The sequence below is a fragment of the Chlamydotis macqueenii genome, chromosome 3 (genome assembly GCF_036417535.1).
Source record: "Chlamydotis macqueenii isolate bChlMac1 chromosome 3, bChlMac1.mat, whole genome shotgun sequence".
Lineage (NCBI taxonomy): Eukaryota > Metazoa > Chordata > Aves > Otidiformes > Otididae > Chlamydotis > Chlamydotis macqueenii.
In genome coordinates this window covers 114,091,809-114,118,975 of record NC_141558.1, presented here as the reverse complement: position 1 = coordinate 114,118,975, position 27,167 = coordinate 114,091,809, and the positions used below count along the sequence as shown (strand labels likewise).

The 27,167-nt window shown below is 44.5% G+C and overlaps 1 protein-coding gene across 3 annotated transcripts in view; it reads right to left on the bottom strand.

Annotated features, from left to right (window-relative positions):
- VPS54 (VPS54 subunit of GARP complex) overlaps window positions 1-12,656 on the bottom strand; it is a 53,866-nt gene extending 41,210 nt beyond the window's left edge. The window contains exons 1-5 of one of the 3 annotated variants that reach the window (XM_086743488.1): window positions 12,527-12,656; window positions 11,933-12,042; window positions 1,171-1,332; window positions 240-345; window positions 104-148 (exon numbers count right to left, since the gene is read on the bottom strand). In XM_086743488.1, coding sequence (XP_086599614.1) covers window positions 104-148; window positions 240-345; window positions 1,171-1,306 — 287 coding nt within the window. In that variant the 5' untranslated portion in view covers window positions 1,307-1,332; window positions 11,933-12,042; window positions 12,527-12,656. Of the gene's footprint in view, window positions 1-103; window positions 346-1,170; window positions 1,333-11,932; window positions 12,043-12,526 lie in introns of those variants that run through there. The other 2 variants (XM_086743487.1, XM_086743489.1) reach the window with 2 other exon arrangements.
- Window positions 12,657-27,167: the final 14,511 nt, after the last annotated feature.

The following is a 27,167-nucleotide window of genomic DNA, read 5'->3' as shown; positions in this document are numbered from 1 at the left end:
ACTGTATGATGGACTACAAGCAGGAACAATCTCTAATTAGAAGAAGGATCTTGAATCTCCTTCTAGCCCCTAGTACTATGTGCATCTAATTTGGAGTTCTTACCGGAGTGATTTCCTGTTGGTATAATGCAAAATGTTCCTTGGTGATCTGTGGGAGGTAGAATGAAGGCGTGACTTCAGTGTCCACAAAGTCCACTCCCCATGTTTTTGTAAAGAAATCAGATTCCCTTTTTGCTAACCTAGGATCATTTAGTGCTGCTGGGAGATTGACTTTGGAATGATAAATAGTCCATCTGTGCTGATCCACAACTAGAGATGGGCTGTCACATAAATTACTGGGATCGCCTGCAGCACAAAAGAGAAGACAGTTTGTTAAGGTGAGAAACTGAAAGTTGTACTTTTGGTAAAATGCAGTTCTTAAGAAAACTACGTTTTCACAATGCATCAGAATTATCTATGCAAAAGACCCATGATATCCTCCTGCTGCAACACTTCAGCTTGCATTTCTTCTATCAGATTAACCAACACCAGTTTTGAACACAGTGGTGTATTCACACTCTTTGAATATATTTAGCTCGACTGGACAGAAAAAAATTACAACCAAAATCACATTTTTATCATCTGAACTTGATCAGAATGACAGTTGAAATTCTTTAGCGCTCTATTTTGTAATTCTTAAGATCCTACCCCACCTACTCCTTTTTATAAGCTAAGCTTCAGTATACCATAGCAGCTATAGCTGTAACTAAATCCTGGTTTTACAATAGTGCTAGAGACTTATGACAGGGCTAAAGACAGGTCTTGGGCTCTTGCTTCCCACTGTAAGAGGGCTGAGGTGTTTCACAGAAGTAATGCAGCTAGACTCCAAGCACAAGGGTCAGGTTTTTTACAGGTTCTGACCTCTTCTTGCCTGTACTATGGATCAGAGCTGTACTGTGAAATCGCACAGGCAAAATCCAGGCTATAACGCGGACATATGAAAACAAGCTGCAAATAGGAAGGCTCTCCCATTGCTTCAAAGGGACTCTGGGAGGTATAAAGTAGAATTACAGCACACTTTGAAATAAGACTATGGCTTAGTACACTACACCCAGTACACAAGAAAATTTGACTGAACAAATGTAAGTGGATTAGCAAATTTAACTGCATTTTCACTCTCCTTGACATTACCTGTAGGTTCCTTGGGACACACATCAGGCAGTGACTGCACAGGTCGAAAGCGTTTCGTGGCATCCATTTCCTTTTTAAAGAAAGCATCACTGCTGTTTGACTGAGGCACTGGTGAAGAACTGTGGCTTGATGCCATTGCATAAAATCACCACTTGATAAAATCTAAATAACAAACAATAAACACGAAGGCTTTAATAAAGTTCTGGTTACAGATTGTATCAAAAAGAAAGACACTCCATCAGCTATTTTTTTTTTCAATTGCACTGTTTTAACTGACACATTTCAACAGCAACAGGGAAAAGTTTATTGCTGTAACTATTACAGCCAGAGTAGACACATTCAATGGAACTTCCTTACAGCTATCAGGAAGCTCGGGTAGACAGACATATAGCCTTCCACCTCCTTTTCCCTCCTACCTACTGTCCTCAGTGACCACAGGCAGTGATCACCTTTTGCACATGCAGAGGCATGCCACCCTCAGTGAGGTTTAACCACACTGCATTACTTGCTCAGTGAAAAAGGTAACGGGTGCAGGTGGGATATCCTGTACCCTCACTTTGTTGTGCTGCCTTAGTGTTAGGACCCCAGCAACAGGAGGTGCACAGTTTTCTCCAATCATGCACCTGTGTGCATGATTCAGCCAAGCCCAGCAACAGCCACCTACAGATACAATATATCGTTAATTATCTATAGTAATTGAAATCATTATCACGTCAGATGAATCAAAATCTGAAGAACACGAGCACACCATGTACATCAGAAAAGCACAAGCATATACTACGCATAGAACATAAACATCTTTTATCATTTGAATCAGGAAAATTGGCAAGTCAACTTTCCACGGCTGTCTAGTAAACTAAACTATACTTTATTTCATCGTAAAAAGCATTTGCAGAGAGCAGACACTCAAAACAGATGAAAAAGCTCTTAAGTAAGGAAAGTCCCGCTAATTTTCAGTTTAATTTTAAGGCTTAAGAATTTTACACCAGGGCTGAATAACACAATGTGTTCTTTCCACCTGTAAACAAAGCTGTATTTCCATCACAGCATCAGCTGAGTCAGTAATAAACTGCAGAACTATTAGCGGTTTGAGACTTTATTACAACATCCCCACAATGTACAGCTCAATGAGTGCCTGTTCAAAGGGACTGTGGATCCTCACCTTTAAGGAGAAATAAACGCATCTAGCAAGATCTTAATGTTTAACTACCAACCCTTAAGGGACACCCAAATTACTTACTACCCTGTGAAGGAGCACAAAAAGATAAAAGGCCTATTTTACCTTCAGTCGCTGAAGGAGGCACCAAGGGATGACTGTACGTTACCATGTCAACTTCTAACAGCATCACATATATTACAGCAAATATCATTTGGAAAATAAAAAAAAAAGTTCTACTTTCTAAACAAGGTTGGAAGTGTCCTACAAAACAATTCTAAAGACAACCCAAGACAGGTATGGCTATAATAGAGCAACCTGATGAACGGGTCCATAATGACTAACAAACACGTATTCTGGCCAAAACTCTGTCCACTGGATACCATTCCTGATCGCTTCCCTTTCTCCCCTTCTATCCAACAACACAGCAAGACAAGGAGGATAACATACATCCACTGTAATTTTAAAAAGTGACTTTTAAAAGGGGTGAAAACAGACCAGCAGAATCCTCTCTAAAAATGCTGCACAAGGACTGAAAAATTGTCTGCCAGGTTTTCTTGGCAGTGGATTCCCTTCTTTCTTGTACTATAAAAACTTACTAGTCAAGATAGAGAATGAGAGCACTAATGGAAATCTGGAAGTAGTCAGAAAGGGAAAAAGCCTTTCCAGACATCTGATAGACCTTCCTTAAATATATAAAACACCAGTCTCTCTCCCAAAAAGCCCCAAAGAAAACTTTTTCTTTACTGCTTTTGTTGCTTGTTCATACTCTTACATTCTTTCCTCGACATTTCCAAAGCAACTTCTTTCTTCATGAAGCTCTTCCCTAATGTTTTGGGGTGTTTTTGGGAAAAATCTAGTTTTTGATAATGACAAAACACTATCATTTTAGCATTCTTAAAAAAACATATCCAGTATTAAGTTACAATGATCACGTCTCCTAAAGTTTATTGCTGTAACTATTACAGCCACAGTAGACACATTCAGTGGAACTTCCTTACAGCTATCAGGAAGCTCGGGTAGACAGACATATAGCCTTCCACCTCCTTTTCCCTCCTACCTACTGTCCTCAGTGACTGCAGGGAGCAGATCACCTTTTGCACATGCAGAGGCATGCCACCCTCAGTGAGGTTTAACCACACTGCATTACTTGCTCAGTGAAAAAGGTAACGGGTGCAGGTTACGAGGTGGGATATCCTGTACCCTCACTTTGTTGTGCTGCCTTAGGGTTAGGACCCCAGCAACAGGAGGTGCACAGTTTTCTCCAGTCATGCACCTGTGTGCATGATTCAGCCAAGCCCAGCAACAGCCACCTACAGATACAACATATCGTTAATTATCTATAGTAATTGAAATCCTTATCCTGGCCAAGATTCCCCTGCAGCCTGTGGTGACGACCATGGTGGAGCAGGTTGTCCCCCTGCAGCCCATGGAGGTCCACGGAGGAGCAGAGATCCACCTGCAGCCCGTGAAGGACCATGTACGGGGGGAGGTGGAAGCCTGAAGGAGGCTGTGGCCCACGGAGGGCCCGCTGGGACAGCCGTTCCAGAGAGACTGCACCCCATGGAAGAGATGACCCACGCCGGAGCAGTTTCAGGAAGGACTGTGGCCCATGGGAGGGACCCCACAACAGAGCAGGGGAGGAATGTGAGGAGTTCTTCCCCCGACCATGAAGCAGTGGCGTGAAACAACATATGATGAACTGACTGCAACCCCCATTCCCTCTTCCCCCCTGTGCTGCTCAGGAGGGGAAGGTAGTAGAGATATGTTAAGTTTGGGAAGAGGGAGGGGTGGATGGAGGTTATCTTGTTTTCTGTCTCATTATCCTGCTGTTTGTAGTAATAAATGAAGTCGAGTCTGTTTTGCCTGTGACGGTAACTTTAAGGATTTCTCCCTGTCCTTATCTCAAACCTTGGGCCGTTTTTCCTTATATTTTCTCTCCCTGCTCTCTCGGAGGGTGGGGGGAGTGAGAGAGAGACTGCGTAGTCTGGTCCCGATCGGGGCTGAACTACTACAGGCATATAGCAAATTTATCTGCACTTGGAACTGCTTCAAAGTTCTGTATTTGCCACTTTTCTCCTGAAAAAAAAGCCTCTGTAATACGACACACAGTCTGCTCTAGCCAGATGCACGAGCAGCTAAGACAATTTGTAGAAAGCACTGAAATCTTGTACTCTTGCTAGCAAGTCTTTCATTAAGCCTATTTCCTTCCCCCATAACGAGGTATTGTCTAAAAGTATATTCTAAGATGTGAATTGTCTCAACTACATAAATCTCAGTGAAGAAAATACTAACTGCATTAGAACAGTGTAAGATTTAAAATAAATATAAAAGACAATTTAACACTGAAGACTGGTACAATACCCCAACCTTTCAGAAACAAGTTATATCTACTTTTGCACAGGTATTTTTATTACTTATCACCATAAAATATTCACATTGCCTTTCTACCCTGACAAATCTTAAAATAGAATAAAGAGAGTATAATAAAATGTCAATGCAAGCAGTAACCTTCATACTACTGAGTAGATTTCAAGAAGATATAAGGATTCACAGGCAGAGGCCTTCTTAAAGGCCCGCAATATGATGCTGTACTAAATTATTCATAGTTAACAGCTATTCTAGTAGCCTCATAAGTCAGGACCTTAGGGATAATTAACCTCAATGAACAGCCACATCTGCACAGGAATAAACCCATCTGCGCTGCCTCAAACCAGGCATTCTTCAAACTGCAGTCTTTAAATTAGCCAAGTAAGTATAGCTTCAGAGAGAGAAAGAAAACTGGACATTACCTGAATTAAATGTGAATTACAAAAGAATGTGACAAATCTAGCCGAAGACAAAAATCCTGCCCTAAACCTGAGCCCTTCTGTGTACGCGAACCTTGCACACAACTGAAAAACAGTTTCATTCGTTCACCAACAGAACAGTCGTTCCTTGTGCTACACTAGTAAACATTTTATAGACAAATGAATCTATAACCAGCCGTCCCAACCAGCATTTTAAAATATGCAACAATATATACATTTGCTGATTTAAACAGACAGAACAAATGAAACTCAGTGTTAACATAGAACAAAACTGCTGCAGAGTATTTTAACTCATTCAACTTTAAATGCAAGTGAAGCACAGGTAAATGTAGGTAACTGCAGAGGCCATCCAGAATGAATTATGACACGGTGAGTCCCCTGAGCCTCCTACTTAGAAGAGCATATCTGCAGCAATAAGAATATGCAACTGTGTAGCTTAATGATATCAATATTTAAATTATATACAATTAAAACTGGGCTAGATTAACTCAACTTACTCAAATTTTGTCTAGCAATGTATATTAAACTAACAAAACAAAAAAACCTTTAGTAGTTAGATACAAGAGGATTACAGCTCTTTTTCCAACATGTCTTCAATATGTTAAATCTGTTCTGTACACATTGTATTATTATCCTTAGTTTAAAAAAGTGACATTAAATTACACTGTCACTGTAATGATTTAATATCACTGAAGTTAAACATTAAATTAAAAAAAAAAAATAAACCACTGCAACAATGAAAATAGCTTTGATTATTTCAATTTATGGTATTCTTACAGTCTGAACACATGAAGATCAATAGTTCACAATCAACAACCTTACAGCTTCCGCTTTAAAAAAAATTCTTGTTCAATAACATGCTCAGCAACTACGATATGACACACCTGTACAACGTACAGCACGGAACAAAATTATTATTGATGACAAATGTAATAACCACATGCTTCGATACTGTACAGTCAGCAAAGTAGAAGATCCGTGCAGTTAGCAATCTACTAATCACATGAATTTTACGGAGTTATTTCTGTGATGACTACTCTCTGACTCTTGAGTTTCACACCCAAGGTTTCAGCAGGTAGAAGGGCAGCACAACAGACAACAAAGCGTATTACTCAGAAGTAATTGCACAAGACGGTTATAACTCTTGAACATGTGCTTGTTTTTGTAAGTATTAAGACTTGCACAAAGTTCTTCAGAAAGTGCCTTTCCATATTATGAGTGTTATTTGCACACTTTGTTTTTCAGATGGTAAGTCTTCGCTACTGAAACATCCAGTATTATCTCTATAGAAACACGATATTAGAGAACGTGCAAAATAAACCTCTCCAATTCAGGGATATTAACTTCGTATTTCCTCATTTTAGGGCAGTTTTCTGTTAGCGTTATCAACCAATTTCTATTTCCTACTTAAGGTAAGAGCTTTACATGAGTTAATAATTTTTACTACGAATTTCCACACGTGCACTCTTTGATTTGTAAGGCTGTTAATTTGTATTAGTAATACAAATCAGAATTTATGAAGCCAGCACAATTCCTGCAAGGTGCCTGAAGTAAGTCTCAATTTATGCACTAAATAAACCCATGTTTCTCCTTTCTCTGTGCTCTCCCTCCCAAATAAAAATAAATCTACAACCTACTAGTAACACCTTCAACTTAAATTGGTAGTTTTGGTAAATTAGCTGGTACTACAAGGTGCACCCAGGAACATGAAGCTTATTAGCTCCCGCCCCTCATACAATTCACAGAATCTGCTCTCCAAACTTGTTTTTGGCTTCAAAAACAGTGACATCTGAGAAGCGGCACTAAGCATCCAGAGGAAAGACCCCAGGGCTTCCACCCGACCACACAACACTGTGCAAGTTCTCCTTTAAGTATTCCACATTGTCCACGACGAGTCACGCTTGGACACCACTAGGTACTTTTCAAGAGGTACACTCTGCATCACAAACTTAAGGCAAGAAGTTTCTCCGTGAACACCAATGGTATGCTAAAGTCCCTGCTGCTTTTCATGGCTTTGTCTGGCAACAACAGAGTGAAATCAAAATATTTTAAAGTACTGTTCTGGTTAGCCAAGACCCTTCAGAATAGAAAACCATCAGAAGCCACCCACAGTCCACACTAAAGCAAGATATTTCACTATTTCTAGAAGAAGTGATAAATACCAAAGCTACTTATTAAGGAAAAGGATACCCGAAACATACCTAAAAGAGAAAAATGCACAAGGGATTCCTTCCAGAACCTCAATGTGCCTGTTATTGGTCTAATATATTAACTCTGTGCCGTGGTTTGACCTCAACCAGCAACTAAGTACCATGCAGCTGCTTGCTCATCCCCAAAAGTTTAGGTTTCCCACTCTATTATTGTGCAGCTCTTTTTGCTAAATCATCAGGATTTAATGCTGTAACAAGGAAACGATGGTATGACCAAAGTACAGACCACCTTTGCAAGACAACGTGAACCAGCCCAGACTAATGGAAGCTTTCAACTTCTTTCAACCAGCTAATTCCTCAGGCTGAAATTTCCATACTTGCCCCTGCGCCGCAAGACAGACACCCCTCTTTCAGCAGGGGAGCCAGGAAGGTTAGCTTTCAGCAGAAATGTTTAGGCAGTTTCAGAGAACGAGGTTAAGGTTGCGGAAGCTGTTCTGCTAACTCAAGCTCTTTCTGAACACCTATTTCCATCCTGGGGTTTTCGAGCAGGAAGCAGATGATTGTCAGGGGGACGATGAGGCTACAGTCACAAGCTGTGACTGGTCCTCATGGCAAACCATCTACATTTTGTGCACACTCCAACACCAAACCTCCTTACACAACTTGGAGAGGAGTCTGTGTCAGCTCAGCCTTTCTGAAAGCCTAATAAATATAAGTATGTTTGTATTCATAAACACACGTACATTTTAGTGCATTCTGCACATCTTTTAACAGCACCCCAAATCTCATGTTCCCACACTGAGGGTATACCTTCTCTGCAAAACTAGCATGAGTGATGACCATCCAGATCAGCCTTGCTGGGATGAAAGCAACCTGAGAAGGAAGCTACATATAAGTTACCTGTGTTTCTCATCAGCCCTGCTAAGCCACATGGGCTGTTACGATCCAGCATATTCTGTAATTCCTTGGACAGCGCTGAGCTGAGCCAGACTGTGCTACTTTCTCAGAAAACTGCATAATGGGGATTGTGGAAAAGTAAGAGCACTTGAATAGCTTAAACAGCAATGCCACCAGCCTCCCCTTAAATCTCCTCTTTCGTAACGCCATCTCAAAATACTCTCCTCAAATGGGGAAACAGGCAAGAAAAAAAGTAATGTGACTACAAAGAAAGAACAGGACAGCTGCACCTCACTGCAAAGCACTGTGTAGACTACAAGGCCAGGGTAAAACAGCATCTGATTTTCATATTATTATATTTTGTACCAGTTTCTTTTGCCCTTCCCAGCTGAAGTCACCTGAATAGTAGAGGTTTGTTTTTTTTTTTTTTTTTTAAAAAGCAGCTTTAGTTGAGCTTCACTTCTTTAAATAAAAGAATAAGATCCTCTTACTCCAAAAAGCCACATCACTGAACAACCTATTATTTGAATGCATGTACACACAAGTTATTTAGAATAAAATACAACTGTAAACATTTTGTCAAAAACTGGAAAGTAATTTATCTCCCTACAGACCAACTATCTTAAAAGTAATATTTCACTTTTATTCAGGTACTGAACAAAACAATTAAATGAAACATCTGTGATATACCCAATGTACCAAATACACTTCCTCTCATCCGGAAACCTCCCTTCCTAATGCTGAACATTAATTTGAAATCAGAAGGCAGCTTCTGTGCTGGAGGAACAGACCTTCCTACAGCTACTTGGGTCATTACATGTCAAGTTCTTCCATGCCAGGGGTGGTAGAATCATTCAGAAACAATTGACAAAACAGTAAAAAGATATGTCAGAAAAGAAAAGGCCTTGTAGTTATTTGCCCGCACTATAATATGAGACTGAAATCCCTCTGTACTTTTTTTTTTTTTTTCCTTTTTCAGGCATCAGCATTACAGTGTGCATTATCCCCTTGGAAAATGGTGAAATATGAGCATCTCATATAGCTACACAGAGGTACACGCAGCCGAACAAAGATCAAGAAGCCCCAACAGGCATTCCAGCTAGAAGTCTATCAAAGGCAGAGACCACGGAGCAATGACATTTTCAGGAAAGGCAGAACTGTACCAGCCATAGCAGAAATCCTAACACTAAGGTCCTGACTTTACAAAGAGTTTGACGGAAGCTGACAGCAATACGTGTCAACAGCAAGTTTCCCTGAGCAGACTCTCCACTTGCTGTCTTCAGTGGGGTGAGGCTCAATTTGTTAATTTGAAACCAACTTTCTAAAAATGTGATTTTTCATGAGAATCACGTCTTTCTGAAGCCTTACCAAAGCCCCGAACAACTGCAAGTAACTATGAAAGTCTCAAAAATATTTAATAGCTTTGATATTATGCAAAAAGCTGAGAGCAGGGATTATACAAAAGCAGGCACAGCACACCTCACAGCAAGTCTTACTGAGTGGCCTTGACATAGGATGTCAGTTCACTAGCGGGAGGCAGTAAGTCACTCCGTAGGGCAAGTACTCAGCAAACAAGACCACCCAAACTTCACCTTAGTGAGCACCAGAGACCTCCACCCATGTTTGCTGATAGTTCTTGTGGTGTTAAAACCTGCCCAACAGAGATCAAATGAAACGGATCACCTCTATTCACATCACTTCCTTTTCATCCCTCAAATAGCTTCCATTTACATTAATAAATATTTCCATAAATGTAAAAAACAGTACAGTTATGCTACATTTAGAATGCGAAAAATTAAAAGGAAGGTCTTACACCACTGCTTACAGTAAGTGTGTAAAACTGATCAGAACTCTCTGCCTTACTGCAAAGCACCAGATATGCTACTCCAACTCTAATAACCCATCTTAAACACATACTCCCGCATGTCCAAAGCAGCTCGTTTCTTTAGGAACCAGATTGATCATTGAAATATCCTAGCTTTTTCGCTATCCAAAGATGATTATTTTTGAACATCTGATCTGTAAATAGAACCATGACATTCATAGAATCATAGAATGGATTCTTTACCTTTTGAAAAGAATACTCAGGTCTTTTTTAAAAACCTAGGTGAGGTGGGTGCAAAAAGTTAAAAATGTGGGGAAGAAAAGTCTTAGTTGTGCTGCTAAATATTTCTTTGGACTAATCATATGATGCCCCAGAAATAGATACGTAGAACATCAGTTCATGATCACCCTTTCTCTCTTTATGCTATATTCATTAAAAAACCCAAGGAATAAACAAAATAAAGTGTTTTAAAAAAAAAAAAGAAAGAAAAAATAAACAAAAACCAAAAGAAAACTGAGCCTCCCAACCAGAAGGACATTAAGATGTCCTTGGCCCTTCACTCTTCCTCTTAAGAAACTCGCAGCTCCTCATTTCCCCAGAAGTCTGAAGAAGGAAAGCAGAAGTTGCTTCTACATAGAGCTGCTGCCCCAAAAGAAGAAATGACAGCTACATGATTCCATTTCCCAACTTCTTCCCACTCAAACTGCCAAAGAGCAAGTCTGCGGTCTGCTTTCTACACTCTCTCTAGTGGCTTCTGACACTTCTCAGGCAAATGATATTCCTGCTCAAGCTTGGAAATGTATGTCCCCTTCTCCTCCCCTAAAGTTTGTGCTGTCAAGAGGAAGGCAAAATTCCTCCACACATGTGTTAGACTCCTACTACGGAGAAAGACAGTACTGAAGACCCAGGGACAGATCCTACTACTGGAAAATGGGATGGGAGAGGTAGAGCTGCTTCTCAGTGTGCAGCCTTCAGACCTCACTAGTGAAGCTGCCCACATGATGCACAGCAGCTTAGACAGCCGTAGATCTCCTCTCAATTAGTTCATTTTAGGCATTGTTTTTCTGCCCAACAGAAGCACCATCCTATGCCCAGAGGATTTCAAGGGAACTATAGCTTTTGTCTATACTACAGTTTGGGAAAGAGTCACACTGGGTCTCAGGCTAAAGTGGCAATTACTGCAGCCACTACAATAACTAACATACTGCAGTCAGGGTTTTTAGTAAGAGCATTTTTTCACAGGGCTGCAAAGCAGCTGTGGTTGCACAGGGCCACAGCTGCACAGAAGTTCATAGGACTTCTTGCTCAGGACTCCATCAGATAGGTAAGATGGCAAAGTCAATATACCACCTGTGCTTTAAAACTCTCAAAAACATACATGCAGATCTGCAACCAAGTAAATATTTTTCTGTACTTTAAAACAGGCACTTTACATGTTTGGGATCACTCGACAGTCTGCAACAGAAATTCTAAGTACTCAGAAATTCTTAGAAGAAGAATGGAGAAGGAAAGGAGAATCAATAAAATACTAAGGCCAAAAGTGGACAGTCAGAGAGAGAGAAAGTTAATTATTAGTCCAAAGTGCAGGAGGTCAGTGTTTTACAAGCACATATAGATATTTCTCTCAACAGGACATGCTGTGTTCGAAAAATTACAGTAAGGAAAGGTAAGAAATTATGTTTGTCTACATAGACAATTTTAGGATCATCTATAAACCCAGAAACCTTTGCAATCCTAAATGGTTTTTGGAACCAACAAACCCTTTAGCTCTCCACATTCCAGTCCATCCTGGTTGCCATTAACATGGGTGTCCTGCCAGCGTTACAGAGAAAAACCCCGAACACTTGCTCCAAACGTGACTTTCCTGCACCAGCGCCAACTGCTTATAAAAGCCGTGCCTGGCGACGCAAGGAACCGGCCGTACCTCAGCGAGAACACGCCGGGAGTATCTCAGGGAGGCCGTCGTCATATCTCTCCTCACATCGTACGGCAAACTGCCCAGCTCTCAGAGCTCGGGGTCGGTGCGTCGGTGACCTGCAGGAGAGAAGCCCACATGAGAGAGGGCCACAACGACCACACTCTGGGCGGCCTAGGGAAGCCTGGCTGAAGGCTCACACTTCCACACGCTCAACGCCTCCCTGCTAGGAACGGGCACCGATTTCAGACACCACGCGTTTCCTACCGGGGTGGGGGGAGGGTTACTATGGAAACACAAAACGTAAATTTGCAGAAAAAGGGGAGAACCGAGAGGCACCTCCCGCGCTTCAAAGAGGGCGCCCCTTCCCTCACACCCTCCTCTCCCTCCACACGGCCCCAGGCCGCCCCCTCGCCCCGCAGAAGGCCCGGCCCGCAAAAACAAAGGGTACGCGGGAAAATTCAACTTTCCCGGCCGCTCCCCGGGCTGAGCCCCCCCGGCCGCGGGCGGAGGCGGGGAGGCACCTGCGCCGGCGGCCTAGAGACGTGCGGCCGGGCCTGGCTTGGCCTGGCCACGCCGGGCCGGGAGCCCCCCGCTGCCTACCTGCGGCGCTGGGCGGGCGGGCGGCGCGGCCTAGCGCGGCGCCTCTGCGGCGACACGTCGCTCCCCTCCCACCCCCCGCGCAGGGCGGCACAGGAAGCAGCCCGGGCGGCGACGGCAGCGGCGGCGGCGGCGGCGGGAGGGGCCGAGGCACCGCCTCACCCCACCGCCCAGGGGAGGAGCCGCCGCCGCGGCCGGCGGAAGGGGCTGCCCTGCCCGCCCGCGCTGGGGGTTGCGGTTCCGTCGCCGTGCGTGCGGGGTGCGCCTCCGAGGGAGGCTGTTGGGCTGCGGTGGTCCCGTCCCGACTCGGGTTGGGAGGGGAACCCGCAGTGCCTGTCGCCATCCCGCGAGGCAAGAGGCTGCGCAGTGCCCCACGGCCGGGGCGCTGCCATTTGAGAGGCCCCGCAAGTGCCCCATGGCTGAGATGCCACCATTTGGAGGTCCCCACAAGTCCCCCGCAGTTACAGCACCGCCATTTGAGAGGCCCCACAAGTGCCTCATGGCTGAGATGCCACCGTTTGAGAGGCCGCACAAGTGCCCCACAGCTACAGCACCACCATCTCAAGCTGTGAGAGGCCGCATGGTCAAGGCACCACCATTTGAGAGGCCCCACAGATACGGTGCTGCCATTTGAGGGTCTCCAAAAGTGCCCCATGGCTGGAGTGCTGCCATTTGAGAGGCGTCACAAGTTCCCCACAGCTACAGCGCTGCCATTCTGCCATGTGAGAGGCCCCGTGAGCGCTCCACGGCCAAGCCACTGCCGTCTGAGAGAGTCCACATGTACCCCATTGCTGAGGCGCTGCCATTTGAGAGTCCCCACAACCACCCTGTGGCCAAGCTACCACCATTTGAGAGGCCCCATGGCTATAGCACTGCCATCCTGGGGTGTGAAAGTCCCTGTGAATGCCCCACAGCTGAGGCACCACCATCCTGGGGTGCAAAGGGTCCCAAAAATGTGCCCCAGCACTTGCCCCTGCTGAGGGAAGAAGGGTCTCCTCGGCACCTTGGAGGCCTCTTGGCTTCCCTCTGAGCAGGGGAGGGGAGCCACAGCAGCCAGGCTCTGTGACAGCAGCTGCTCCTGCATGGGTCTCGGCCATGGCCACCATGCTGCACAGCATTGAGGAAATCATGCCAGGTGGCCACGGTCACGCTCAGAGACTTTAATCAGGCATCTTACCCAGCAATCCCCTGGCTGGTAACGTCTCATTCAGACTTATATTTTAGGCTGTAATTCTTCATCAGGCCACATCAGGCCTGAAATACGAGGACATGTTAGGTCCCAATTAAGGAATAGCAGCCTTACGCCTGATAGTGCCTTAAACACACTCAAATTCTTAGCCATAGTCCTGCAGCAGTCAGCAAAAGGTATCAAAACACAGGGAGGCTCTGATTAATTAATAGCAGTAATTCCATGTGTGTTAATGAGCAGAGGCACATGAGCATGTGGCTATAGGCTGCATAAATGCACGTATGTGGAAATCCATGGGTTCACACCCTGGCTTGCCACTCACTAACTCTTTTCTGTGTCTGCCCCTGCGCTGACACCAGACAGATGGGTGTCATCCCAGCTGGGATGAAGATGGTTTTTTGCTCTTCATAGTCGATGTTGACAGACCTTTATCGGGTACAATTTGTTTTGCGGACTCAGGACCGATAAATCCCAAATGGCCGTCACCAGGATCAGGTGCCTGGGAATCACAGGGAGTCTTCAGTGTCTTCCTTGAGAGATGTATCTGACCTGACCCATGTTCAACCCTTTGGCTCGGGACGCTCCTCTGTAGGTAGCAGGCTCCTGTCTTCAGCTTTTCTCTTGTCACTAATGTAGTAATGGCAACAGAAAGCTGCTAACACCCGTAACGACCCCGTGCCAGTCGCTGGTGCAGCAGGCTGGGCTTTTTGCAAGAGAAGGAATAAGTTGTAGGAGGATAAGAGAGAAATATATTCATACACACACAAGAAAAACAAATAGCAGGAAGAAAATACAAGAGAATTGTGGAGACACTTTGTTCCCCACACAACCCTGCATTAAGGACATTATTTTCTTTGTTTCAGACACTGTCTTGGGGAGGCTGCATATTGTGATTGCAGTGTCCCATTTCATTCCTCCCATCAGACTTAGGCTGCATCAGGCTAAAGATACGCACTAGCATCCCTACTGCAGGCTCTGAAAGGCTTACCCCAAAGGATAAGCAGATTCAGTACATTTAAAGCACAGACCCATCAGCAAGCAAGCCGTTGTACATCCTGCGGTTTCAGGTGCGTGGATGGCGCGCTCACAGGGCAAACTGCATGCCTCTGTGTCATTTCAAGGCTGTGTTTTGCTACTGTTTTGCCTCCAGCAGCAAGACTGGCACAGGTAGTCACACCAGCTGGTATCACACACCTGGGCTGCCATTTCCAGTAGGACTGCTCTCCTACCTCGAATTAGCATGGGCTTGAGTGCAGGGCTGAGCCACGGCTTTTGGACCCAGACATGGAACCCATGGGTCACAACTATTTGTGGGATCTGCTGTCTCACTCAGCCCACAGTGATCTTCCTGTGGGGTTGTGGAGCTCAAGTCAGCTGTTAACTCTGCAGACCTTAGAACACGTCAAAAAGGAACACCCGAGAGAAGAAGGTGGAAGGACTTCATTAGTGTTTACCCACAGAGGCCAATATTTGGCTGCAGTTTTCCTGCTTTCGCTGCTTAATTTCACTTTCTCAGGCCACCACACATCTGGATGCACCCATGAGTCCCCTGGTTTCAGATTATGAAATACTGAGTAATGCCATAGAGCACCAATAAGGATCTTAAGGTGCCTACCTTGCAGTTACTTCCCTCTCACTTCCCTATCTACAAGGCCCTAGATGGCCTGGTGCTACAAAGCCAAACTGACTCATCCACAGTTCACATGGAAGCGTGTGAACGTGGTGGAGATCAGTCCAGGACCCTTCCCTGAGATAATCGCAGCCTCAGCCCACACGTCTTGCAGCTCTAGTTGTGCCACATCACAATTTATTGAGGGCACAGGGAGCACCTTTGAGTCCCTTTTGATGACAGTATGAGTATGGCTGTTTTCCAACAAGCAAAACATTCCTGCCCTGTTTGGAAGTGGTCATTTCATGCCCAGATGGAGCTTTGGGTGTTTTTGTTGTTGTTGATATCGTTGATTCATGTTAACACACTAAAGCCGCAATGACTGGAGAGGGAAAACTGCTGCTGTGGGTCCCAAGCTTTTTGCATCAGAATATTCCTGGCAGGTTTTATGACATCTTTGTGGCTCACAGCTCACGCAGCACCAAAGTTTTCGTTGCAAAGCTTGTGGAAAGCACAGCTTAACATGTTTCTATGTGGACTGAAGTGCTGGCTACTCTACCTGATCTGCTGATTGCCATGCATGTGTGTGTGACAGTCTGGGAGGCAGTGACGTAGGCTGAAATAACACCATTTGCTGCTCTGCATGTGAACTGCAATGAAATCTGATCTCCTCTCTGTCCTTGCAAGAGGTAAATGGTTCATACAATGAGTTTAAAGAGCAGAAAATGTGACACTACCAGAAAGAAACACTAGTTCAATGTTACTATTACTTCATCACTGTTGGCTTCAGTGTCAGTGGTCATCATCACCCTTGCTGCACTCTTTACACCCATTATACCTTTCCTAGACATGCTTTAGAAAATAAAGATGTACCTTCTAATGCTTCAAAATACCATCCTTGGCTTTCTGGTGCTGCGATTAATATCAGCTCAGCATACCTCAAACAGGTTTTATTGGAAGCTGGAACAGCAACGGCAGTAAAAAAAAAATATGTAAGATACTAAATGTTTGTTAGGAAGCCAAAGGGAATTTCCCTCCAGCAACTTGCAAACGTCACTCACAATATTTTCTTAGCATCTTTTCCTTTTCCACTACCTGGCAGAAATTTCTTTGTCTCTAACAGCTTCCGCCGTGTTCAGACTGCAGGCACACATTCGACACGCTGCTTATGGGGAGAACGTGGGGTATTTCTTTTGTTTGGGGATCAGATTAGTTGGAGTCTATCTGTTTTCTAATCTCCAAAACACAATATAGTTGCAATAAAGTGAGAGATGATGAGCATAAGGTAAAACTGATCAATGTATATAGATGCAGACTGCAGAAAAACTGAGTTTGCAGAATTTACTCAGGTGGAAAAAGTAAATGAAAACAGAGAGGCTCTGGGAGGGATAGAGGCCGTGTTAGCCTTGTCCTCCATTGCAGTTCTGCTTTGTGTTACTTACTGTTGTCTCAGAACAACGTCCTCAGCCGTGTGGGTTGAGGATGGCATTCCTTCCTCCTTGCCTTGTCATTGCTCATGCGGGGTATCCCTGTGGCTCCTTCAAGCACTCGCAAGTGAGATGGAAAGTTTGTGTTTGCCTAAAGCCTATTAATTGTTTGCTTTCAGTAGCCTGATCTTCTGGAAAGGGACCTGGGAGTATGTACATAACCACTTTCCACTGGCAAAGAGACAGATGGGAGGGGATGGGAAGGGAGGGGAAAGGCAAAAAGAAAGGGAATTTTCAGCAGAAGAGCAACTGTGGGTGGTTAATAATTACGGCTGCTCTTCGCAAAGGGAAAGCCCTTCCCACAGCCTCAGTGGTAAACCGAGTTTCCCCTCTCCAGCCCAATGGGTCAGCTTGAGGCTGAAGGTGAGTGCCGCAGCGTGGATACCATTTTCTGTGCCTCCCTTGGATGAATCATGGGCTGATACACTCGCTGCTGCAATGTGTCCGGTCCTGGTTCGCAAACTGAGCCAGAGCCAAGTCCAGCTGTGCAGAACTGGCCTCAGTGCTCAGCTGGTGAGGTTCAGACCTTCAATCTTGAAGCATTTTCACCCTCATCAGGGAGACGTCCTGCCAGGTTAATCTCAGTCAATCGCTCCAAGTGACTTTAAAAAGAAATTTAGCATCATTCGCTTAGCAGGACATGACCTTTATGCGGAGCTGGACCTACCCCTCAGTTGACATTTGCCCAGGAAGTACTGATCTGGCTGGAAACCTCAGGTCTCTGTTTCTCTTTCACCAGAGAGGTACATTCAAATCCACAGTGATTAATTGTGGCAGACACAGAGGAAAGCCAGACCCTCAAAGTGATCTTTTAGCCAGGCGCCCTCTCATGACCTTTAATATTTTTCAGTTGGCAATGAAGAGAGTCTTGTTATCTGCTTACACAGGGAAAGTAACAAATTGTTTGATTTTTTACCTTAATTGTTTTATCTTCTACCTTATGTTTCATTGACATTGTCACTGAATTAAATGTTATTACTGTTCTGCTTCATTTTCTATTAACAGCAAAGCCCTGTTCCCCTTAGGAAGAATAAAATAATGCTGCATAATATTTGTGGACCAGAAGGAAAAGGTGACAGACATGCAGATACCTCCTGCTGCTTTGCTTTTCTGACTGTCATCTAAACACCACGGTGGCAGTAACGCCAGTCCGGTCCAAGATACTTAGAATCATAGAATGGTTTAGGTTGGAAGTGACCTTTAAAGGTCATCCAGTCCGACCCCCCTCAAGGAGCAGGAACATCTCCAATCAGATGAGGTTGCTCAGAGCCTCATCAACCTGGCCTTGAATGTTTCCAGGGATGGGGCATCCACCACCTCTCTTCTTCTCCCTGGCCTGTAGGATACTCAGTGGGTGGTTTCTAGTGACTTTGAGAAGAAAGGCTAGTTTAAACCATAACAAACTTCCCCAGGGCACGCAGCATGGCTGATCTTGTGAACTCTCCTATTGGCAGCCTGAACATGCTGATGGTTCGCTGTGGGTAAGAAGAGCCATTGCTTTACCAGCAGAGTTTGGTGAGGAAATTGTGAGTCAGTCAACCATCACTCACTTGATCTCTACCTCTTCAAGTACAACTTATGTCCGTAAAGTATGCTTTTACGGTAAGTCTTCTGACTGTAGCATTTCAGTTATCTCTGCTTCCTGTTGATTGCCAAGGGCCACGTTGGCTTTACAGGAGAGCGTGAGTCAGCACTGGCAGTGTGTTACAGTGCCCCGGTGATACACAACGACAAACATCCTTATTCCTGTACATGTGGGACATAGTCCTACAAAGAGTCTCCTAGGTAAAAGTCCAATCCCTAGTGGTTTTAGCCAGGAAAATTTTTCTACCACTACATTTCCAGATACGTGAGTTAAATTGACATTCTTTAAAAAACAACAGAAATACAACAGGGTTTTTTCCTACACGCACTCTGGTTCAGGAGTCTTCTGCGGAGTCTTCCTGGAAAAGAAAGAGAGGAAACAGTGGGTTTTATGATGTAGAAAATAAACAGTAAAAATAGCAAAGTAGCTTGATGTTTTTCCCAGATACAAGAGAGTGCAAGAGACAATAAAAAGAAAGGAAATGCGCATTACTGCTCGGTGGCAGAACTGGTAGCCAACTATTGTAAAAGCTGGGTTATCTCTAGGAATATCTGGGCTCCTTTCTTTGGATGGTATAGTTTTAGAAGGTCCTTGCTTGCAGGGTCCTGGTAGCGCTAGTTTTCAGAAATTTTGACAGGAAACCTTTGCTCAGCTTGTATTGCAAGTGAAAAAAATGAACAAGGTATTGGGATCCATAAGGAATATGAGGGAAAATAATGATTAAATGTAATTAGAGATGCATGTCCCCCAGGAACCCTGAGTGTAGTGGGTAATCTTGTCTCTAAAAGAGCAGCATTAAACAATGATAGGAACAACCAAACATCAAGGAAAAGCTCTCCTAGGAGGAAGCAAGGGATATAAAAGAAATATGTAAAACAACGAACACTGCAGAGAAAGCAAATGGGGAGTTTCTGCTCTTCTTGTCTTCAGTGGTGTGAAGGGATATTAAGACTGAATTTTTCATGCCAATAGCGGGGAAAGCATTTCTGTGCCTTGTGTAAGTGGAGCATGGTGCTCAATGCCACAAGAAACCTTTCAAGACAGGAGCTTAGAAAGATGCAGAACAGGATGACAGTTTTATAGTGGCTTTCAAAATTAACACCTGTGACATTATTTTTATCATGTCAACCAAATTCTGACTCTAAGAGCTCAGGATGAGAGCCATGTAGAAAAGACAGATGACTGGCCCCCCTCTGAGCTCACAGGCCACCACCTGACATGCTGTATCCTTGCTAGAGGCAAGATACAGGGCAGCATGGGTGCCTGGACTGGCCCTGGAGGACAATACCCACATTTTCCTTCAGCGATGAGAATGAGCTGGGCCACTACTGCTTGTCAGAGTACACAAAGTATGAGAAAAATGTCCCTGCTCCTTGCAGGGGTGTTGGACTAGATGACCTTTGAAGGTCCCTTCCAACACAAACCATTCTGTGATTGTAAGAAGGTGCCTGAAGGAAGGAAAAGTGGCTGGATCAGGGTAGTGGAGGTGCATGGCTCTGTCTAGGAGAGTTTTTTAATAGACTCCATCAAGACACTGTCACAAAATAAGGACAGCTCATGAAACCGGGATGCCAAACCTCTCCCTTCGCTCCTAAAAGATACGGCATTTATTCCTCCATGTCTGCAATGGTAGCAGAGCTCCTCCTGGCTCTAAGTCATTCCTCAGCACATGCTGCAAATGTCTCTGCATTTAACCTAGTTTTTCTTGGTACTATCAGCCTCCAGTACAGAGGCTGTGTAAAATTAAAAGCTCTTGCTTCTGTATCTGGACTGAGCACATTTTATCAGATAGCAGCTTATTCTGATGAAGTGGAGTACATTAATACCTGAGTCATCAGGGGCTCTGGCTTTTTTTAATGTCAGCTTTCTAGGCTAGCTTTGTTATGTGCAGTGCTCCCTTTGAATGCGGCCACTGCCACCCTGACATTACAAAAGGAGGGATTCTAGTGGGATGCTTTTAGGGAAGTGTAATGGGAAACAGTCTGGTCTGAGCAGCAACTCCAGTATCATCAATCATGGACTCAACAGGGCTTTGCTTTTAAACTAGATGGTGACACGGGAAGTCATTGAAAAATACAACGGGAGATTGTCCTGTTTGGCAACAAGGCATCACTGTGCAAAGACCAAGTGTGCCTGATGCATATGGAATTCACCTATAGTATTTACTTACATCGTCCATGGGGACTAAGATGCCTTATCAAGCCCTTCAGCTTTGCTAGGTATAAGTAAGACTTCTCCTTTTGCAGCCTGTAGACTCTTTCTCTAATCCTGCTTCTCTTCAAGATACTTCTGAAGAAGTTCCTCTCTCTTTCGTTTTTGCCTGTCTGCATCTCAGATCTTGACATTACTGGATTTTAGTAGACATTTAGTAGATATTAGGCACTGTCTGGCAGAGGGACGGACATGTACCTACAACCCGGCAGACAATACGCAACCCAAATGTTTTAAAAAGTACATCTCCTTAGTGCATCCTTTTCGTCTGAGCATGTGTGAAAAGAGGTGTCTGACTTCTAAAGAACCCTAGGAACACACATCTGGCAGAGTTGCCACCCCACAGCCATGCAGTAGATTTGTTTTTACAAAACAAGCAAGGTGACAGGAGCTCCTGTCCTTTATTCCCACCTTTTTCCATGCTAACTCCATTTGGAACAACTATTTTTGGCCTTTCAGTCTGTCTTTACTCAGGCAATCTAAAACCTCTTGTTTCTGAGATTACTTGTGAGACAAAATATGCATTTTCAAAGCAAGTGATGCTGTGGAGTGAGAAAAAAGTACAGAAAAAGCAGATGAAGTTGGTGATGTCCAAAGAAGGTACCAAGCAAGCAGGGCTGGGATCTGGGGGACTTCCAGAGATATGAATTAAATTCTAGTTTTACCACAGGGTTCAGTACAGATTTGATTTTAAACATCAGAGATAAAGGCCTTGAGTCATCGATGTTTTTAGGCTTTGCTCTACTCTAAGTTGCAAGGTCCACCAGTAAAGGGTACAGCCACAGGAATCCCAACCAAGTAATGCAGAAGCAGGCAAGCTAACTTGTTGCTATCTTAGATACCACACACATACCACCGAGAGGAAAAACACACACTCTTGTGCATTTTTAATTTCTACAGCTGAGAGGCTGTAGAAGTACCATGAGCACCTAGATTAAATTGAGGGAACAGCACACTTGTCTCCTCCAGCCCGAACAGTGCATCGCTGCCTCAGTCCCCCTCTGCCCATCTCTGACCTCGACTGGAAATACCAGGGATTAAAGCAGATGGAGACCACAAGGATGGTTATTTTCCTCTAAGGACATGATTTTGTAGGGAGAGGTAACAGCTGTCATTAGGAGAGCGATCTGTGTGGAAAGCATCACCATGCCTTTGAGCGCACAGTTTGTCTTCGCTTGTCTTACTTTGCTTCTATCCTAAGCTCATCACAGCTTCAACGAGACTTATGGTTTGATTTAGGTCAGATTTATTTCCAGCAACTGCTTTGTATTACAGCAGATGGCAGCCTTTCCCCAAATTTCCAGAAATGAAGTGTACCTGGATTTCAGACAATACATGTCTTTTCTTGTCTCCTGGTGTCTGCTTGCCACCAGCAGAAGTCTCCGTAGGAACTGAGTGACTGGATCTAAAAACCTAGAGATAGAAACAAGACTGAAATCACCTCCTTGCATTTTTGCAGGTGTTGGCTCTTCACCAGAGGTCTGATCAGCTGTTGCACCACCTCCTTACTCATCTAGAACGATGTTTCCCTTCCAACTTATATCAGAGTTCAAGATCAAAGTAATTAAAGATCCACGCTAATTCATTTCTTCACCTTGACAACACCACATAACAGAAAATACATCATAGTTTGTGGGTAGCATGCAAAAATCAAAGTGACATTTTTCAGGGCTTGATTTAAAAAGATGTTCGTGCCACATTAAAAAGCACCTCTGTTAAACGACCTACAGCAGCTGGGTGAATAAATTGTGGTGTGGGCGAGGCCTCAAATTACTTCATCTACTGGTGACTGTTCAAAGAGCCTCAAATATGCTCTGTGGATTCACTCAGCCCTAAAAAGCAGGACTGAAGAAAAGTGATCAGCATTCTTCTGTCCTGCCCCTTTTTTGTTCCCTGCTCTAGGAGCCAGAACAGGAATGCTTTTTGGGACAGGGTTTTTTGAGACGGCCACAGACACACCAAGCTCTTTCTAATACCCTCTAGACCCTGTGGAAGCATTTCTTACCACATGGCAACTCCCTTGCCCATACTGTGTTTTTATACCTACTTGACTAGTATTAATCATTCCTAGTGGGGTGTTTCACAAGCACAAGAGAGGTGCAAAGATGTCTTCTTCTGGGGGGTTGTTTCTGACACAAAAGAACACAGATTTACTTCTATGTAGGCTCTGCCTTAAATTTCTACTTTTTATCCTGCTTCTGTTCTCACAAAATATGTTAATGGCATCCAGATGCTTATTAACACGTTTCATACTAACAACCAGAGACAGGAAATACAGGCCAGATGAGGAGGAGAACAGCTTAAACAATAGTTAAGAGAGATGAGAGGAATTCAGAGTCAGCAGGGCCAAGTAAAATTTATTCTGGAGCCTTCAAGAAACTAACCCAATGGTTGTCGGTGAATGACTTTATAAACTCTGGAGACAGGAAAGGTCCCACAAGACTGGAGAACCTATTATCCATATCTAGGGGGACATGCAAATACAGCATTAATTAATCTTAAAGATCCACGTGATCCTAAAGCAAGTGCTACAGGCTTACAAAACCAGGTTGTTTCTAACCAACTCCCCTTCTCTGCTTGGTAAGACAGCTGGCCTGGCAGCTAGGAAAGGGAAGTCACAGATGTGTATCTTCGCTTGAATAGCACTGGCTCATACAGGCACCAAAGGAAATGGTCTAGACAATCCTACTATGAGGTGAACAGGCGAGTTGGTTACGCTGAAGGTGTAACACTCATCACATCCCTTGGTGTGTCCCTGACAGCCACCACCATGGGAACATCAGCTCCTGAAATCTGGCCAGTGAGTCAGGAGGCTGTATTTCTATGCACATACTGCAAGGGATGGGAGATGTGGAGAGAAAGAGTTAATTTCACACAGGAAATCACTGTCAGCAAGGAAATGACCCCAATTCCCTATGTTATACTCAAGGTCTCAGCATTCACGATCATCTTTTCCTTACAAGACATGTGCGCCATGCGCCCCCGGTTCAGCTTTTAATGAAAGAAACACTTAAAATACTCTTCCACCAACCAATCTACCCGGCCCGCAGAGACTGTTGGAGGCGGCTGCTTACATCTGTCCCTCAGAGGAGCCTTTTCATCCTTTTGAAAGCTACCCTCTTCTTTCCCAGCTCTGTAGAGAAATCCGGATAACTAGAAATCTCGAGGCCATTATACTGCAGTTCTCCCATCTTCCTGGCTGCATTCATTATTAATAGCTCATCATTAAATTTTAATAAATTGAGTATCAGAGGTTTAAGGCTTGTTAGGCACCTTTTCTCTCTTTTTGTCTTCTAGGTCCATTTGTTGGACAAGTTCATTCAGTGTCATGCAGGGGAAGCTGTCGATTGGTAACAGGCATACCTTTTGCAGAAAGTTGTAATATTTTGATTTCCAAACTCTGCACAAGTGCTAGGAATACAAAATCTTTTGCTTTGGGTTGCTTTTTTCTTTAAGAAAAAGAAACCAAACCCAAACTGTAAGTAAATCTTTGGTCGCCATTTGCTCTTCAGTTTGGTTTATCAGGGTCGGAGTTGATGAGTTCTAGCTTCGTTCATTAGTGAGTTGGTTTCCCAGGGAAGATGGGAGCAGCCTGGCTAAGGCTGTTGGTCTGTGTAGGACTGATCCTTCTGCACCATCTGTCCCCCAAAGAGTGGTGAATTGGGCATTCTCTAGAAGCACAACGCCCATGGCAGGGAGGGAACTCCTCCATCATGATTTTCAGGGTGGAAGTTGCTCTACCTCCTGGTCCTAGGGGTGCAGAGCCCCTCTCCCAGGTCCAGCAGAACAAATATATACTTGCATAGGGTTGTTTTGGTGTAGATAATACCCCTCACCTTGCAGTTAAAACCTGAAAGGACTCTGTAGAAGATCTGAATTGCTCAGCATTCAGGGCTCAGGCACCCAAAACTGAAATGCTTCTCAATAGGCAGAAGTGTACTGAAACAAAGGAGTGTCAGGATATTTTTCCCCACTGGAGGAGATGGGTAAAGAGACTTTGGAGGGACATACAGCATGCAGGACATGGGCAGGGACCTTCTCACTTCACTCAGCGAGCGGAGGGCCTCAGGAAGGACGTGGTGAAGACAGAGCTCAGGAAACAGAAGCAAGAACCCCAGCAATCTGGTAAGCACAACCTATGAAGAAAGATCAAAAGGACTGCTTCAGCATAGAGAAGAAAAGGCCGAGAAGAGACATACTCACAGCCTTCCCGTATGTAAAAGGCTGCTAGAAGGAGAGAGAAAAAGCTATTGCTTCCACATCCTCTGGGTTGTGGAGGCAATAACAAGAAGTCATGTGCTAAAGCTTTCCTTCTGGGGGGCCTAAAGTTCAAGGTGGGGAGCAACCTAGGTTCCTAGTTGGACCGAGGAGCAGGCTGCCTGGAGAGGTGGTGGAGTCTCCATTAATCTGCAGGTTTTGAAAGGGTGAGATGAATGCTCACAAGCAAAATTTGGGTAGAGCTGACCCTGTCACGGGGCAGACATGCAGGAGAGGACCTTCCATGGATCCATGGTTACATTATGAACAATATATTTTAAAATGAGCTGATGCAAAGAAGCTTGCATCTAAAACTCATGAAAAATTCGTTTGATGCAATCTGAGAACCCTTATTGGTTTATTTATTTTTTTTTTCCCCCTTGAGATAGTAGGGAAATTCCAGAGATATTAAGATCTGGTACTCAAAAGAAGGCCAGAACTACAATTTTAGACTAGCTCATCTGACATCCATCCTGAGCAAAATAAAGAGAAAGCTGATCAGAGCTCACACATAAAGGACAATAACATCATTCCAATCAACGTGGGTTTTGTTGGAAGAAAAGCTCACATTGGCAAGCCTGCTTTCCTGCTTTGAGACAACAAGTTTGGCAGCTAAAAGGCAGTTGTAAGGGAGTTTTGTAAGACATTTGACTCAGTATGGAAATTAGCACTCTCCACTATCAGAAAAGCCCATGTTAAATGCATTAGCTGACATCTCCCCCGTGGAGGCTCTGCCACGGACAGGACAGAATCGCCCAGGAAATGCCTGGATCTGATGATACTTTGCCTGCTGCTCAGGATCTGGGAGCAAACGTAAGGTGGTGGCTGACAGGATCAGCCAGGTGGCAAGCTGGGCTGAGAAAAGTAATTTAGAAATGGCTGCTACAGAGAATATGCTGCATGCATTGCTATTTTATTGAGTACCAAGAGCAAAGGTGGGTTAAATACCTCCACCCTGGGGACTCCCACAGCTGCTCTTCTCTTCATCTGCTGTGTCCTGGGGAAGCCAACCTCTGACATCCCACCCTTATGCTTCTGTCATGTGAATCATAGAATCATAGAATGGTTAGGGTTGGAAGGGACCTTCAAAGGTCATCTAGTCCAACACCCCTGCAAGGAGCAGGGACATCTCCAACCAGATCAGGTTGCTCAGAGCCTCATCCAGCCTGGCCTTGAACGTCTCCAGGGATGGGGCATCCACCACCTTTCTGGGCAACCTGTTCCAGTGTTCTATAACTCGCATCGTAAAAAATTAGCCCCTAAATTACAGTCTGAAAGATGGTGTGGGGCCAGCAGAGCCTAGGCTTCTTGCGTGATACCATTCAACATATTTGTTGCTGCAGAAATATAAATACAGCCTGGCTTTGTTAACCATTAGCCATCTTTATAAGATAAAAATATAACAAAATGCAGACACACATAGTCTATAAATATATTTATGCTGTAGTGAGGAACGCTAATTCCAGGCCTCCATGGTATGAAAAACACTCCAACTGTATAAATACTGTGCATTTGGCAACATTGTTTTAAGAACAGGGGGCTGGGGTGTTTTTTTCCTTTAGGACTGGCACCATCTTTAGTCGAGCCCCCTTTTTGCAAAGACACTTGCCCTGGCTCCGGCGATGGCCTCCCCCGGCAGGCAGCTGCCCAGAACTGCCAAGGAGTGTGACATGAGCGCTGATTCATCGACGCCCAAAGGCGCTTGCACACACCTTCTGCTGCTCCTGCTCAAGAACAGGCAGAGTGAGATTTCCAAGTGATGAAGAGTGACGCTGGCAGAAATGCTGAGTAACACTGAGAACACCCGGAGGTGCTGGGCCGAGGTCTTGGGCGTCGCTCACCCTGCCTCTCAGGAAAGCTGCTCTGAATCCACTTTTAATGCGAATTAGTGAAAAAGCATTAAATATTCACACTCTGTGCTGTTACACGACATTTAAATGATCTTCTGTTTGATTTAGCTCCCCTTTAGAAGTGAAGCAACCTAATTAAATGAACTGAGGCCCTGGCAGCTTTGCTTTGCAGAGCCTGGAACTGGCTTTGCCCAGCCGACCGCAGGGAAAGGGCAGCAGATGGGAGAGGTGCCCACATCCCTGCGACCCATCTCGGACAGCGTTTATCCTCCAGCAATGATGGAGCATGGCACCACAGGTTCATCCCATGGACATGTCCCCAGGACAGGGAAACACTCCACAGAAAGGCAAGCTGGGCAGGTGAGACCATGAGTTCTCAATCCACTGCAATTTGGAGCCTTTCATCCCCTTTAAAAAGTCACATTTTAGATGATTGTCCAGGCAAAATGGAAGCGG